The sequence below is a fragment of the Topomyia yanbarensis genome, chromosome 1, assembly GCF_030247195.1.
Source record: "Topomyia yanbarensis strain Yona2022 chromosome 1, ASM3024719v1, whole genome shotgun sequence".
NCBI lineage: Eukaryota > Metazoa > Arthropoda > Insecta > Diptera > Culicidae > Topomyia > Topomyia yanbarensis.
Window position 1 is genome coordinate 71789288 of NC_080670.1, and position 14739 is coordinate 71804026.

Genomic DNA, 14739 nt, shown 5'->3' on the forward strand with positions numbered 1-14739 from the left:
TTCTTCAGTACGAAGTCCCGTGTTCCGATTCGTTACCTTCGTAGAAATAACCACGTTAGGCCGAACAAACTCCCTCTCCTTCCTAGAAGTTCGAAGTTGGCTTCGATGAGCCATGACCTCTACGCTTCCAACATGTATCTGAAATGTATTGTGAGAGTACTTTTTAGTGAATGTCGCTTTTAACCATCTAGCCTGATTGTGGGGGTTGTGATTTTTATACCACACTTCCTCTCCCTCAATCAGACTATCCAAAGGGTCAACCGACACCTTCGGAAGACAACCAACATTAATTGGCTGCCCAGTGTCCTCATTTGAAGTAGGTGTAGTATGAGTGTTAGTGGAAGGAATCATTAGTTGTTTTTTATATTGCTTTTTTGGATTAATCAAATCTATCAATGTTTTTGGTTTATATGCAAATATTCTCTCAGACGGAAAATGTCCATCTGTTGTCGCACAATAATTTCTATAATTAATTAAAAATAAGCTTATTTGGTCTTCTAAATCCAACTCTTTAATTTCTTGGTCCAGTAAATATTTTTTTAGTATATCCTTTGCTGTTCTTACCAATCTTTCAGCCTGACCATTACTAGCAGGATTATATGGTGGGCTTTTCATAACTTTTATTCCTTGTCTTTCAAGAAAATTTACAAAAGCATAAGAGTTGAATGGTGGACCTCCATCAGATACTAATACATCTGGTAACCCGAATCGTGCAAAAAATGCTACAAGTTTCTTTAAGACTTTATTGCAATCAGTACCTCTTTTCATCCATTCAACTTCTAGCCATTTAGAATAACTATCAACCATTAACAGAAAGGTATGATGAGAAAAATGAAAGAAATCAATATGTATTCTACTAAATGGTCTAGTAGTAGGTATCCATTTGGAAGTTATGTTCTGTTTAGGAACTACAGCCATGCCATTACAAGCATCACAGTTAGCTGCATATTGTTCAATATTCTTATTTATTCCAAACCAATATACTGTCCGTCTGGCTACTTGTTTCATTTTGATTATACCTGCATGGTTGGCATGTAAAAGTTTCAAAATTCCTCCTTGCAATTTTTGCGGTATTATTACTCTGTCTTTATACAACAAACATTCGTCGACAATCTCTAAATCCTGTTGATTTGAAAAAACATCAACAAGACGCTTGTCAATTCTTTTAGGCCAACCATTGCGCATGAATACAATTATATTCTGTAGAAATTGATCATTCTTTGTCTCATTAGCTATCTTGACGAAATCCATTGGAAATTCTTGGCTGTAATTGATACTTTTAATCAAATCAGCGTCCAGCTCATTTGGTACCGCCTGCTCCAAAGGGAATCGCGAACAAAAATCAGCGTTACCCATTTTTGCAGAAGGCCTATACTGTATATCAAATTCATAAATAGATAACTCCAAAATATAGCGTTGAAGTCTTGTTACAAAAATTGCATTTTTCCCTTCCTTTCCGAAAATCCCTACTAGTGGTTTGTGATCAGTAAATACACTAAATTTTTGTCCATATAGATATTTGTGAAACTTTTTGATTGTGCACACTAAAGCTAAAGCTTCTAAATGAAGAATAGGGTATGATTTTTTAGCATTGTTTAAAGAAAAAGATGTAAAGCAAATGGGTTTTTCCACACCTTCCACTGTATGAGCAATTACGCCACCTAAACCGTAACCAGAAGCATCAGACACAACAATCAAGGGTTTTCTTGGGTCATAGAAGTCCAAGAAATCTGTCGCCAAAAGAGCCTTTTTACTTTCTATGAAAGCTTTGTCACAGTTATCATCCCACATAAATTGTACTCCATCTTTCAAAAGATTGTACAAGTAATACAACTTAGAAGACAAATGTGGAATGAATTTGTTATAATAATTTATCAACCCTAAAAATGATTTAAGTTCTGTAACATTTGTAGGTATTTTAGCATTCTGAATTGTCAAAACTTTGTCCGGGCATGGCGAAAGACCCTTCTCACTGATTAAGTGTCCAAGATAATTTAGTTCTGTTACAAAAAATTTGCATTTGTCTATGTTTACTTTAATGTTTGCTTTTTCTAATCTTTCCAAAACCAAATGAAGTTTCCTGATACAGTCATTCATATCAGTTCCAGCAATCAAAACATCATCCAAATAGCAAAACACATTATCTATTCCTTCTAAAACTTGATCCATTACCTGCTGAAATATAGCTGCACTAGAAGAAGCTCCTTGGGGTAATCTATTGTAAGTATATAACTCTTTAATGGTGTTAATGACCATAAACTTTCTAGACCTTGTTGACAACGATAATTGTGTATAAGCTCCTTCTAGATCTAAAGCGCAAAATATTTTGCAACCTGATAAACTAGCGAATAAATCTTGTGCGACCGGTAATGGATAAGTATTCGGAATGATACATTTATTGATTGAGACTTTGCAATCAATAACTAGCCTTATATCATTTTTGAAGTAGAATACTTCTAACGTTTCAATATGGGGTCCCGTTTCAAAAATTTCAGTTGAGAAATTTTCCCAGATTTGAAATGCGAATATTTTCCGTTCTACTGGACGAAATCGCAATATTTTTGCACTATCTGATCGGAAATTTGTGCACGTATTTCGTATTGAATTTCGGAATTACTGCGACTACTATAAATAAACCAAAACAAGGATTTTCAGAAAACAGCGAGGAAAATGCGCAATTTGCCAGCATATCCCACGCAGAGCCGTCAAAAAGGAGCATGTAAGCGTTTCATTACATACGGGAATGTTATATATACAGGTCACGCGAGCTTGTTTTGTATCAGTGGGTGCTCGCTTACCACACGAGCAACATGCTCGTCCGAATGGTACAATGAGCGGTATCATGTTTGCGTTCCCGTACCAAGCGTCATCGCAAGGTTCTTCGTGATAAAATGCAGGGAATCACCAAATCCGCCATTCGGCGTCTGGCTCGTCGTGGTGGTGTAAAATGCATCTTCGATTTAATCTACGAATGATGATGGTGTGCAAGAAAATGTCATCCGAGATGCCGTGACCTACACTGAACACGCCAAGCGCAAAACGGCAATGAATGTCGTCTATACTCTGAAGCGGCAGGGACGCACTTTGTATGGATTTGGAAGTTGAAAAGGTAGAACTCACTTGTATCATTATAAAAAAGGCCCTTTTCAGGGCCACCAAAATCATTTCAAAGAATAAGTTTGCATTTTCTGTTTCATGGACTGTTTCTCCCTGGAGAGCAATTTATGTTAAACCCTAAATTATGATTTATTTCAGTACGCAAATTACAAATATGGTCAGAAACAAACTGGTGTGAAGTGGAAAACATTTTTACTAGGCGCATTCAAAAAAGGTTTCAATTCTCAAACATTTTACCAAGGTGCCGTATTACATTACTCTCTTTACCCTGAGTGTTCGATAATCTCCGTAGTGGAAACACAATTTCAATTTTGTTCTTTATCAAAAATATGTGGTCGGCCAACAAAGGAGCTACGAAGAACACATATTGAGGACAACACAAAAAAGGACGAGCTTACATTGTGCTGTAGTCAGGTATAAAAACTCAGCATGCTGTTGCTCACGCTCAGCAGCGTTGCCATAGTAGCGGATTTTTCCGCAATCCTGCGGAATTTCCGCAATTTAAAATAGAGTGGCGGATTTTTCTGCGGATTTTCTGAATTTGCGGATTTTTCATGAATGAATCAAATGGTTGGCCTTAATTTTTGAATTTTAAATTGTATGTTTAATCACAATACCTACATTATATTATTTTTATAAAGTAAACAATTGATTTCGAAACGGCAAAGTAAATTTCGGTTGCTGAATTTCAGCGAAATGGTTTCAGAGTTTCAGCAACCATTGAGAACTCAATAAAAATATAAGTGTTGAAGTTCGACAAAAATACTATAAACTGAGATTGTTTCTTCGTTCCCGCTTTTCTCGCTTTATTAAATTTTTAAGCATTCAAATTTAAAAACGCTAAAGTTTTAAAACTTTAAAGATTTCAAAGTCAAAATTTATGAATGTTTAATTTTTTTGTTTTGAATTTCTGAATATTTTCCTTTTTGATTTTCAATTTATTAAATTTCAAAAGTCTTGGATTCTTAAATTTTTATTTTTCCGATTTTTAAATTTTGAGAAGGAACTCCAAAATCATTGAATTTTAAAGTTTTTAATGTATAATCCTTTAAATTTTATGTTTTTAAACTTTATAATTCCCAAATTCTGATATAATTTTTACATAATAAAATGTTAAATTAACAAATCTTCAAATTTTAGGATCTATGCGTTTTTAAATGTTTAACTTCTTGAATTATGAAATATATTTATTTTTGAATTTTCAAATTTTTTAACCATCATATTTTTAAATTTTCATGCATTTAAATTTTTTAAATAAAAATTTTTTTAATATCAAATTAAATCTACAATTAAACATCCAAAAACTTTTAATATCTTAATTATTTATTAGGTTTTTATATCTTCAATTTTTTAAATTTTTGGGTTCCAAACTTTTAACCTCGAAAATTTTTGAATCCTCAGATTTTAATATTTTTTTTAAATCAATTTTTTATACCTTTAAACTTTTAAACTTTTGAATTTTGAAATGATTTTCTTTTTGAAATTTCAAATAACTTATTTTTTAATTTCATAGTTTTTAGATTTTTAAAGCATTTAATTTCTAAAATTTTAAATAATTAAGCTTGAAGTTTTGAAGCATTTTGATTTTTAAATTCGTGAGTTTAATATCTCTTCTGAGACAGATACTCCCGAACAAGCTCACAGATCAAGAGACCGTGGATACTGTGATCTCCAGGTCGGCTTGCTACTGGGTAATCGGAGGGGCTTCGCGAAACAAGGTTGTGCACAAAACTATTGTATTTCTAGGATGTGGAAAAGTGAAATTTATTTAAATAAAAATGAGCAAACAAAGTGTTGGTGTGTGGTGTGGTTTATTGGGCTATTGTAGGTTTCAAGTTCGCTTTCTGCTGCGGTACGTACCGATGCTGGGCTGCTCGTGGTGTTCGCTGATGGCGAGCGCTCGCTGGTGATTCCGGCGATGCTCGCAGTTCGTTGGGTTTGCTGTTGGTGCTGGTGGTACAGCTATGGCGTCCCGATTTGCGGGGGTCGCAAAGGCTCCAGTCGATTGTAACGGCGGATGGGTGGCGTGGCGGGAATGGAACTTTACGGCGTCTTCCTTCTTTGGCTCGATCAATGGGCCACGGACGATACCGTATTGGATTCACCGAGAAGGGCCCTCCTTTACGTTTAGGGCACAATACCCGAGGGTTCACAGGGCTCTGCGGCACCTGTACGCTAATTCCTTGGCAGTTAAACGTCAGCAGATTCCTCTGCCTAGGCCGAAACGTGTTCGAGTGAGTGTTTTATTCGGGTATAAAAAAGGTCCTGAATGAACAGTACGGTTGGGATCTCCAAGATGTCCGCTAAATATTATCTCACTACTTATAATTCTTTTCACTCACTTCCGATGCACACGAATGTCGCGGTACTAATGACCAATGGCGGATTTTGCATGGTCCCCTTTCCTTACTACTGCCACCCACCATTACCATTTCCATCCCAGGTGTAACCTATCACCACCTCATTCAGCGGTGTATTATCTCTCAGTGAGCAACTGTTAGCTCACTGTTCAACCCATTACAGCCCGATGTTGTTATTTACAATTGCTGTGATGTGTATTTGTCCCTACTATTTAAAATTCATATTTATTTATTTATTTACTAACTAATACTAACCCTACTAACAGTAACATTAAGAAACACAACAGTTTTAAAAAATACAATAATGCACATAAAAATCATCGTAACTTGTAACGACGGTTATAAGTTCCTGAGTTAGATTGTTTTTACTTCGATTATAGACGTTTTAGCCTTTGGGTAATTTGCCTCCATTTTCAGGATAGAAAAATCTCTTTAGAAATCTCTCTAACTCTATGTGCGAGATTGATAATTGAACCCAAGTGAGCTGCGAACGAGGTAAACGATTTGTCATCTACGCTATGCCCGCCTTTTGAATTTGATTGACACATCCTTAAATTTTTGTGCATTTTGGTATTTTTTTTAGTTCAAGTTTTTTTTTTAATTTTCGATGCTTTTATTTTTGAATTTTAATTGTTTTATTTTTTTTATTTTTGGAATTTATTGGATTTTAATTAGGATTTTTCGATCTTTTAATTTGCAATTTTTATATTTCCAATTCTTGTTTTTTTAAAATGTTCCTTTTTGAAAATTTCTGGAACAAGGTGCGCAGAACTAAATATGCGTCCGGTCAAATTTCCGCATCTTCTTTAGTTCACTGAGAAAGAGGATTTTCTCCCAAATTCGGCGGCGAGTGTGGAGTTTCCAGTCAAACATTTGAAAATTGAAAAATAAAAGTGATTCATACATAATGATAATAAATTGTAAAAAAGCTCGAAAAGCCCTTAATGGTGGAAAAAAAATAAAAAATGGGGATTTTATTACTTGCGGATTTTTGCGGATTTTGACGTCAGCCGGGGATATCACATTTGCGGATTTCCCAAAATAAATAATGGCAACGCTGACGCTCAGTTCGTTTCCAGCATCAGCATACAGCAGTTCGTTTGCAGCATCGCCCGCAAAATTCAAACCGCCGTCCGTTTGCTGCTGTCAGAAGAGATGGCCAAGCACGCCGTCTTCGATGAAACCAAAACTGTTACCATATACACCAGCACCAAGTAAATTTCGAACACTGCCCAAACAAAAGGCCCTTTTCAAGGCCATCAATTTATCGACAAAGAATGAAATTGAAGTTTTGTTATTACAAGCATCAGCTTGTCAAGAGCGTTGGATGGTAAGTGAGCCACTTGTGAACAATACCGTCGCTTTCACGAGAATGGCACAAAATCAAAAGTTATTTGTGATTTATAGACAGTTTAGTGTAATGATTCAATTTACACAAATCGAACGTTTTCTAACGTTTCGATATAGGTGCTCCGTTTCAAAATTTTCGGCCAGAATGCTGCCTGTTTTTTCAAACGTGAAAATCTGCTGTTGCATTGAATGAAAACCTTCGATTTTTGCGCTGATTGGAAATAGTTGTGACTAATTCTGTAGAATGTACAATTACTGAAAATAACGGATTTTGTGAAAGCAGTGGTTGGTCCATACAAATCGATTCTAAGCGAGCCAGACTAGTTTTCGTTGGAAGGTCCACCTCTGACAATAGAAATAAACTATTTTATTTTGAATTCAACTACAACTTCCTTGAAAACAGCACAGCTAAAAAACTTTTGGGAAAAACGCGCAGACCTAAATTTTCCACTATAATGGAAACTGCCTGTGCCCCGCCGCACAGCATCATCAAGATTGATAGTAATTCAAGCCGGGAGGAAAGAGGTTGTAAGGCAATGGAAAACGAAAATTTCATTTATATCTTACTGGAATATAATTGGCTGGTCCTGAAAAGAACTTGTTGGTTTGTGGTTTATTTTGGGTCACAATTTAGGCCTGCTCGATTGCTGATAGCTGTGAATTTCACGCAGGGCGACAGTTTCTGTTCAGTAGTGATGAGGCTTCCTAACGCCAACCGTGACTGGGGTACTTTTACACGACCTTCATTGCTTACTGCTTGCGGGGAGGCTTTCCTCTGGTGGACTTACGAGCGGTTTGTTTGGTACGGGCCATTTATCAACAAAGAATCGAATTGAAGTTTTGTTATTACAAGCATCCGAAAGTAGCTTGCCAAGAGCGTTCGATGGCAAGTGAGCTACTTGTGAACAATATCGTCGATTTCACGTATTTCACAAAAGAAAAAGTTATCATTTGTTTGTTTGTTTACAGTTTCGTGTTTACTAGGTGCATTCAAAAAAGGTTTCATTTCTCAAACATTTTACCAAGGTACCGTATTACATTACTCTTTTTACCCTGAGTGTTCGATAACCTCCGTATTGAAAACACAATTTCAATTTAGTTCTTTATCAAAAATATGTGGTCGACCAACGAAGGGGTGGAGCTACGAAAAACACATATTGAGGACAACACAAAAAAGGACGAGCTTACATTGTGCTGTAGTCAGGTATAAAAACTCAGCATGCTGTTGTTCACGATCAGTTCGTTTGCAGCATCAGCATGCAGCAGTTCGTTTGCAGCATCGCCCGCAAAATTCAAACCGTCGTCCGTTTGCTGCTGCTAGAAGAGTTGGCCAATCACGCCGTCTTCGATGGCACCAAAACTATTACCATATACACCAGCTCCAAGTAAATTCCGTACACTGCCCAAACAAAAGGTCCTTTTCAGGGCCATCAATTTATCGACAAAGAATGAAATTGAAATTTTGTTATTACAAGCATCAGAAAGTGGCTTGCCAAGGGCGTTGGATGGTAAGTGAGCCTGTGAACAATACCGTCGCTTTCAAGTAGAATGGCACAAAATAAAAAAGTTATTTGTGTGATTTGTAGACAGGTTAGTGTAATGATTCAATTTACAAAAATCGAACGTTTTCTAACGTTTCGATATAGGTGCTCCGTTTCGGCCAGAATGTTTTTCTAAAAGTGAAAATCTGCTATTGTACTGAATGAAAATCTTCGATTTTTGCGCTGATTGGAAATAGTTGTGACTAGTTGTGTAGAATGTTCAATTACTGAAAATAACAGATTTTGTGAAAGCAGTGGTTGGTCCATACAATTCGATTCAGAGCGAGCCAGACTAGTTTTCGTTGGAAGGTCCATCTCTGACAATAGAAATAAACTATTTTATTTTGAATTCAACTACAACTTCCTTGAAAACGCACAGCTAAAAAACTTTTGGGAAAAACGCGCAAACCTAAATTTTCCACTATAATAAAAACTAGTGCCCCCGCCGCACAGCATCATCAAGATTGATAGTTATTCAAGCCGGGTGGAAAGGGGGAGGGAGGTTGTAAGGCAATGGAAAATTTCATTTATAATAATAATACTTTATAATTGGCTGGTCCTGAAAAGAACTTGTTGGTTTGTGGTTTATTTTGGGTCACAATTTAGGCCCGCTCGATTTCTGATAGCTGTGAATTTTTCGCAGGGCGACTGTTTCTGTTCGGTAGCGATGAGGCTTCTTAACGCCAACCGTGACTGGGGCACTTTTACACGGCCTTCGTTGCCAACCAGCCCCCTGTCAAGGACGACGTCTCTGTACAGCCAGCATCACTGCCATGAAAGGCAAAACATTGATTTTGAACCGAATGATTAGAAGCTGTATTTAGTTACAAAATGTCAATTAAATTAAATTATTAAATCATCCCACAAGATGCAAAACGTCGTGTGGAATGCTTGAATATCGAGCATAGTGCCGAACATAATTCTTTGTTTGGGGCTTTATAGCTATAACACCCCATATATGTCGGTCGCTGTCAAACTCCATATGATGGTATAGGGTTGCCAGGGGGCTGTTGCCAACTGCTTGCGGGGAGCCTTTCCTCCGGTGGACTTACGAGCGGTTTGTTTGGTACAGGCCATGTAGCGAAAAATGCTGATCTGCTGCTTCTCTGATGCTGGTAGTAGGACGACGGTCAAACGCTCGTTTGCGTGCCTTCATTCATAAAAGTTCAACAATATTTTCAAAGAATGTTGCAAATTGTCAACTTGATAATTCCAAAAATACTCCAAATCAACTATGAATGTGCTAAAGTCGACAAAGTCGCATAGAAATTGCTTATTCTAGAGCAGAATTTACCGGTCTAAAGTGTATTCTACTTCACTCCGGTTATGTCTCTGACATTACCCACCCATCTTTTTTTTATTACAATTACTATAGGAGAGGCCCATTCACTTGTTTTCACTGGAGTAATAACCTTTTCTTTCTCCAATTTGTCAAGATAATTTAAAACTTTTTCCCTTAATCTATAAGGAACGTCATAAGTCTTTTTAAAAATAGGAATACCCTCTTTCAAAATCAAATCGGCTTCATAACCGATAATCGGGGTAGTAAAATCTTTCTTAAAAACGTTTTTAATCCACCTAACAGTGTGATGAGACATTTCTTATAACTCTTATCACTCTCTTCGGATATTATATCGTTTGAGAACATTTAGAACTTGATGCTTCGCGATGTTTTTGATAACACATACTACATGGGATAGTGGCAGGACTCAGAGAATCACTCAAATCAGCATAGGACAACATCAGTGCTAGAAATCTCAAACCAAATCAATGGGAAGGCGAAAAAATGGCCCATAAAATAGACATACAAACGAATTATTGCTAATGCTCTGTTAATAAAATATCTAAATTCCTCAATCAATGCATTGTGGTGGGAAAACTGATTTTTCTAAAGGGGTTATGTATATTGTACTGAGCCAAAAAAAAATCGATTTGTTTTAATCGATTTAAAGTTTATACTTTACTCAAATTTCCAACGCGACTGAGAATTAAGAAATCAACGCTTTTTCTTGAAAAAACCCACCATTCAAAGAAAATCAACAGTGCATATTTTTAGACTTGGTTTTATTTCCTATTTAAGAACTATTGTGTTTTTTACATCCTAGATTGCATGATTCAGTGATCGAAACCCAAAACTTCATGAAGTATTTGAAATTATTAAATTAAAACTTGTGTTTGCTATTGAAATTGACTAAATGATTGTATATATAGTATATAGTTTGGCGATTGTTTACTTTTTTGGTCCCACCTATCAGCATTGAAGTATCGCCCTTACGTTTTTTTACAATACCAATTTTACAATTGGTGGGGGTTTGGTGAAAATCGATCTTAATGTCTAAACGGCATAATTCCGAAACCGTAATTTTTGAAGTTTTAAAATTATGCAGAATTAATTTTTCAGAAAATAGTAACAAGCAAAAAAGTACCAAAGTCCAAAAAAAAATCAATTTTTGTCAAACGTAATTTTTTCGAGTTTACATCAAATCTCAATGTTTCATGCATTATAATGTCATTTGGCATCAAAAATACAAATTTGATTTTGAAAATTTTTCATTTCAGTTTATATTGGAATTTGCTGTGTGATTGCACTCTTCAACTCGTAACTCCGGATCCGGAAGTCCAATCAATAAAAAAAATTACAGCCGATGGGAAGATTGTACCTTTCATTTGAGACTAACTTTGTGCAAATCGATCCAGCCATCTCTGATTAACAGAGGTCATATTTTTTCCACATACACATACTCACACATACATACAGACATGCATACACACACAGACATTTTCCGATCTCGACGAACTGAGTCGATTAGCATATGACACTCGGCCCTCCCGGTCGGGATTAGATCGACGAATTTTAGAGTGAATGAGAAAGGCAAAAACATTTTTAGCAAATGTTGAAATTTATGAATTTTTTGGTGAGCAGTTCTATGTTTCATAGACATTAAATCAATTTTAACTTCGCTTCCTATTAAATAAAGACCCTTATTACAGTACATCTCTACAAAAACGAGATCAATTTGAAAATAAATCTGAGGATTATGATTGATTACAGAACTCTGGAATTTTCTATTGGAATGTTTTCAGGCAGAAATTTGATATTGATGCTATTAGATAACTGTGAAATCAAGACCAAGAGATCAGTTACATATCAGGACCCCATTCCGACAATTTATCAAAAGTCCTCATGATGTTTACAACAACAGGTTATCAATCTACGGATCAGATAATTGTTATTGTAATATTGAATTAAATCAGTCAGCATCAATAAATTTTCAACTTCAATTCAATATTTTTTTTGGGTGTGGGGGGGGGGGGGTTGTATGGTGTTAAACCCAAAAACCTTCTCTTGGCTACGCCGTTGCTTGGAGTTATTTATTTCGCTTTACATTTTCCGATATGTTTCAGATCGATCCGATGGTTATAAGTTGGAAAAATTGCAGTCAGAAGGATCGCACAAATGAACATTTTTGTACTGATAAGTTATCAAGTTCCTTCCAGACAACTTGGAAGTGTTCGGTGATTATTTCTAGCGGTTGTAGATAGTAAAATGAAATACAAAATTCGTTTTATCGAAATAATGTTTGGCTGATTTCAATGGATTATTACTATATTGAACAATAAATAGGCGACAAAGAGTAATCAACAAACAACAAGCCATAACTTTTAAAGTATTCAAAATAGATATTTGAAGTCTTCAGTAAAGTTATTCGCAAAAGTAAGAGCTACAAATTTGCTGAAGGCATCATTTCGATATAATCACTTCCAAAAAAATTTGTGAAAATATCTCACTCATAGGGGGATTAATCAGCAAAAGCATAATACCAAAAGAAAGGGCATATTGCCTCCATTAAATTCTCCGAAGATACTATTGACCTAAAATAAGCCGTTTTGGCGTTAATAATAGATTACATGTTTTTGGTCATATTTCTGGCTATGGGAAATGATAAAAATCTTTCGTCCGCATTTAATGTTAAATATCTCTTTTGATAATAGTCCGATTTCAACAATCTATAGCTTGTTCGAAAGGTATTCGTTAAAGCTGTCTAAAAACATATAAATTGTTAATCTATATAGTCAATTTCGGCAGATAATTCAAAAAAACTGCAAAAAACGCCATTTTTGCGCATTCAAGCATTCATATCTTGGAAACTAAACATCAGAATCAAAAACAAATTAATAGCGTTCATACTGTTTTTTAGTTCTTTCATTTAAAATTGGTTTGGATAAGATCGGTTCAGCCATTGCTGAGAAACACGAATGAGAATTTGTCCGTTCCATACACACACACACAGACACACACACACACAGACATTGTCCCAAATCGTCGAGCTGAGTCGATTGGTATATAAGACTCGGCCCTCCGGGCCTCGGAAAAAATCTTGAAAGTTTGAGCGAATTCTATACATTTCTTTTATAAGAAATGTAAAACATTAGCGAACTTCTTTTTGACCTCTTGAACTATCATTCCTTTGCGTTCGTCATCAGAAAAAACATTATTAATTGAAAATTTACTCGAGAAAAACTGCCTCCAGTCTGGGAAAAACACCAAAACACCAACCATGGGCGTCCGAGCAAAGGAATGAACGCATTAGTACAATTTAGTACTAACAGCTTTAAAATTGCTTCTTTTTCCCTCAATTTAACTTTAACATTTGCTTCACCCTCAATCTTCAGCTTGGCCCCATTGACAACAATCAACTGTTTGGAAGAATTTAATAAGGGAATACTAAAAGACGACAAATATTGTTCTTTCCCTATAACTGTAACGGAAGACCCACAATCTACTTCCATTGTCAGTGGTTTACCTTCCACTTCCATTTCAATTAAACAAGGATTGCTAATATTGTTAATAGAAGAAACATGCATGCATTGAAGTTCACCTGAAAAGTCCTTCTCGTCGTTGCTGTCTGTTTCCGTCCTCATCCTGTGAAAAAGATCACCTAGGCTGTTCACTTCTGGCCCCGCTGAAATCACAGAGTTTACTGCATCTTTCCTAAGACTTTTTAATTTAAAACATTTGCGCTTAAGATGTCCTCTTTTTCCACAAAAATCGCAAGAACGGGTTTCATACCGCTGCTCATCTCGACTTCTTCTATAGTCAGCTGGTTGGAATCGCACATGCTTTTCCCAAGATCTGCCTTCTCTCGGCCCAGCATGACTATGGGTATTATAGGGCTTGTACCATAAACGGCTTTTTATGGAACCTCTGCTTCCCCCTGCTTGAGGGCTCTGGTTCAGATTTCTAGCTCTGTCATATGTAACAGCAAGTTTTTCTAAAGCAGACCCACATTTCCTGCTTTCCGATTGCTTTAGTGCAGCAATTTGTTCATCACCAGCACCAATACCCAGAGTTTTCGCATTATTCCCAGCTAATTCCCAACTCGCTATTATTTTTTCAGCGGAATCTAATGTCAATTTTGACTCATTTAGTAATGTTTTTTGCAATTGTACATCCCGTAACCCAGCTACAATACGCTCTCGGGATGCTGCCTCTTTAAAGGTCCCAAAATTACAGAATTCTGCCTGGAGCTTTACTGCCAGAACAAAATCTTCAGCAGATTCTCCCGGGTTTTGCTTTCTATTATTAAACTTGTACCTTTGAATCAGTTCAGATTCCTTCTTATCAAAGCGAGACTTAAGCTTATCAATCATTGTCTCATAGGATACATCCGACAAATTAGTCGTGGGAAACAGCAGCTTCAATTCGGAAAATACAATTGGCCCACTCAAGGTAATAAAATGAGCTTTTTTGCTTGCTCTTTCACATTGTTCATGTCAAAAAAGTATCCCAATCGTTCAACCCAGTTAGCGAAAGAAGAACTCCTGCGATATGGTTCAATCATGGCTGCCATATTCATCTGCGCCATTTTGAATTTGCACAAAAATTATCACAAAGAAAATTCTAAAAACACGTGAACAATGCAAACAATAGTAAAAATAGGAATAATGTAACTCACCAATAAAACTTTTCAAAGGCGCCAACAATAGCGACCCAGCTTACTTTCAGCACCAGCAATCAGCAGTACCACGTTTTCCTCGTCAGCCAATCAGCCACGAAAATCCTGTTAATTAAACAAAAGAACAGTCTTAGTACAATTGTCAAAAAATATTTCTACTAGAAATGGGTCCAGTACCCTACAATTTTGTAACCATAAATGAATATCACACTATTGAAATATTTCATGAAGGGAAAAAAGAAACACTTGGTCCGAAATATGTGCACCACCCTAGAAAAAATTCAACCAACAATTCGTTAATCAGAATCAATATCACTCTTGAAAAAATTGGTTGTTTTTTAAAAAAAATTTCAATGAAAAACACATGGTCCGAAATACGTGTACTACCCTAGAAATAATCAACCAACAATTTGT

At 36.1% G+C, this 14739-nt stretch overlaps 1 protein-coding gene across 1 annotated transcript; it reads right to left on the reverse strand.

The window, feature by feature from the left end:
* Window positions 1–4928: 4928 nt before the first annotated feature.
* Window positions 4929–14366, reverse strand: LOC131696252 (uncharacterized). Its single transcript, XM_058984802.1, has 3 exons — window positions 14326–14366; window positions 12927–14270; window positions 4929–5331 (listed from the first exon to the last, which is right to left on the reverse strand). The coding sequence occupies exons 2-3, from the start codon at window positions 14018–14020 to the stop codon at window positions 4929–4931; spliced, it is 1497 nt and encodes a 498-aa protein (XP_058840785.1). The 5' UTR covers window positions 14021–14270; window positions 14326–14366.
* Between the last annotated feature and the right edge of the window lie 373 nt (window positions 14367–14739).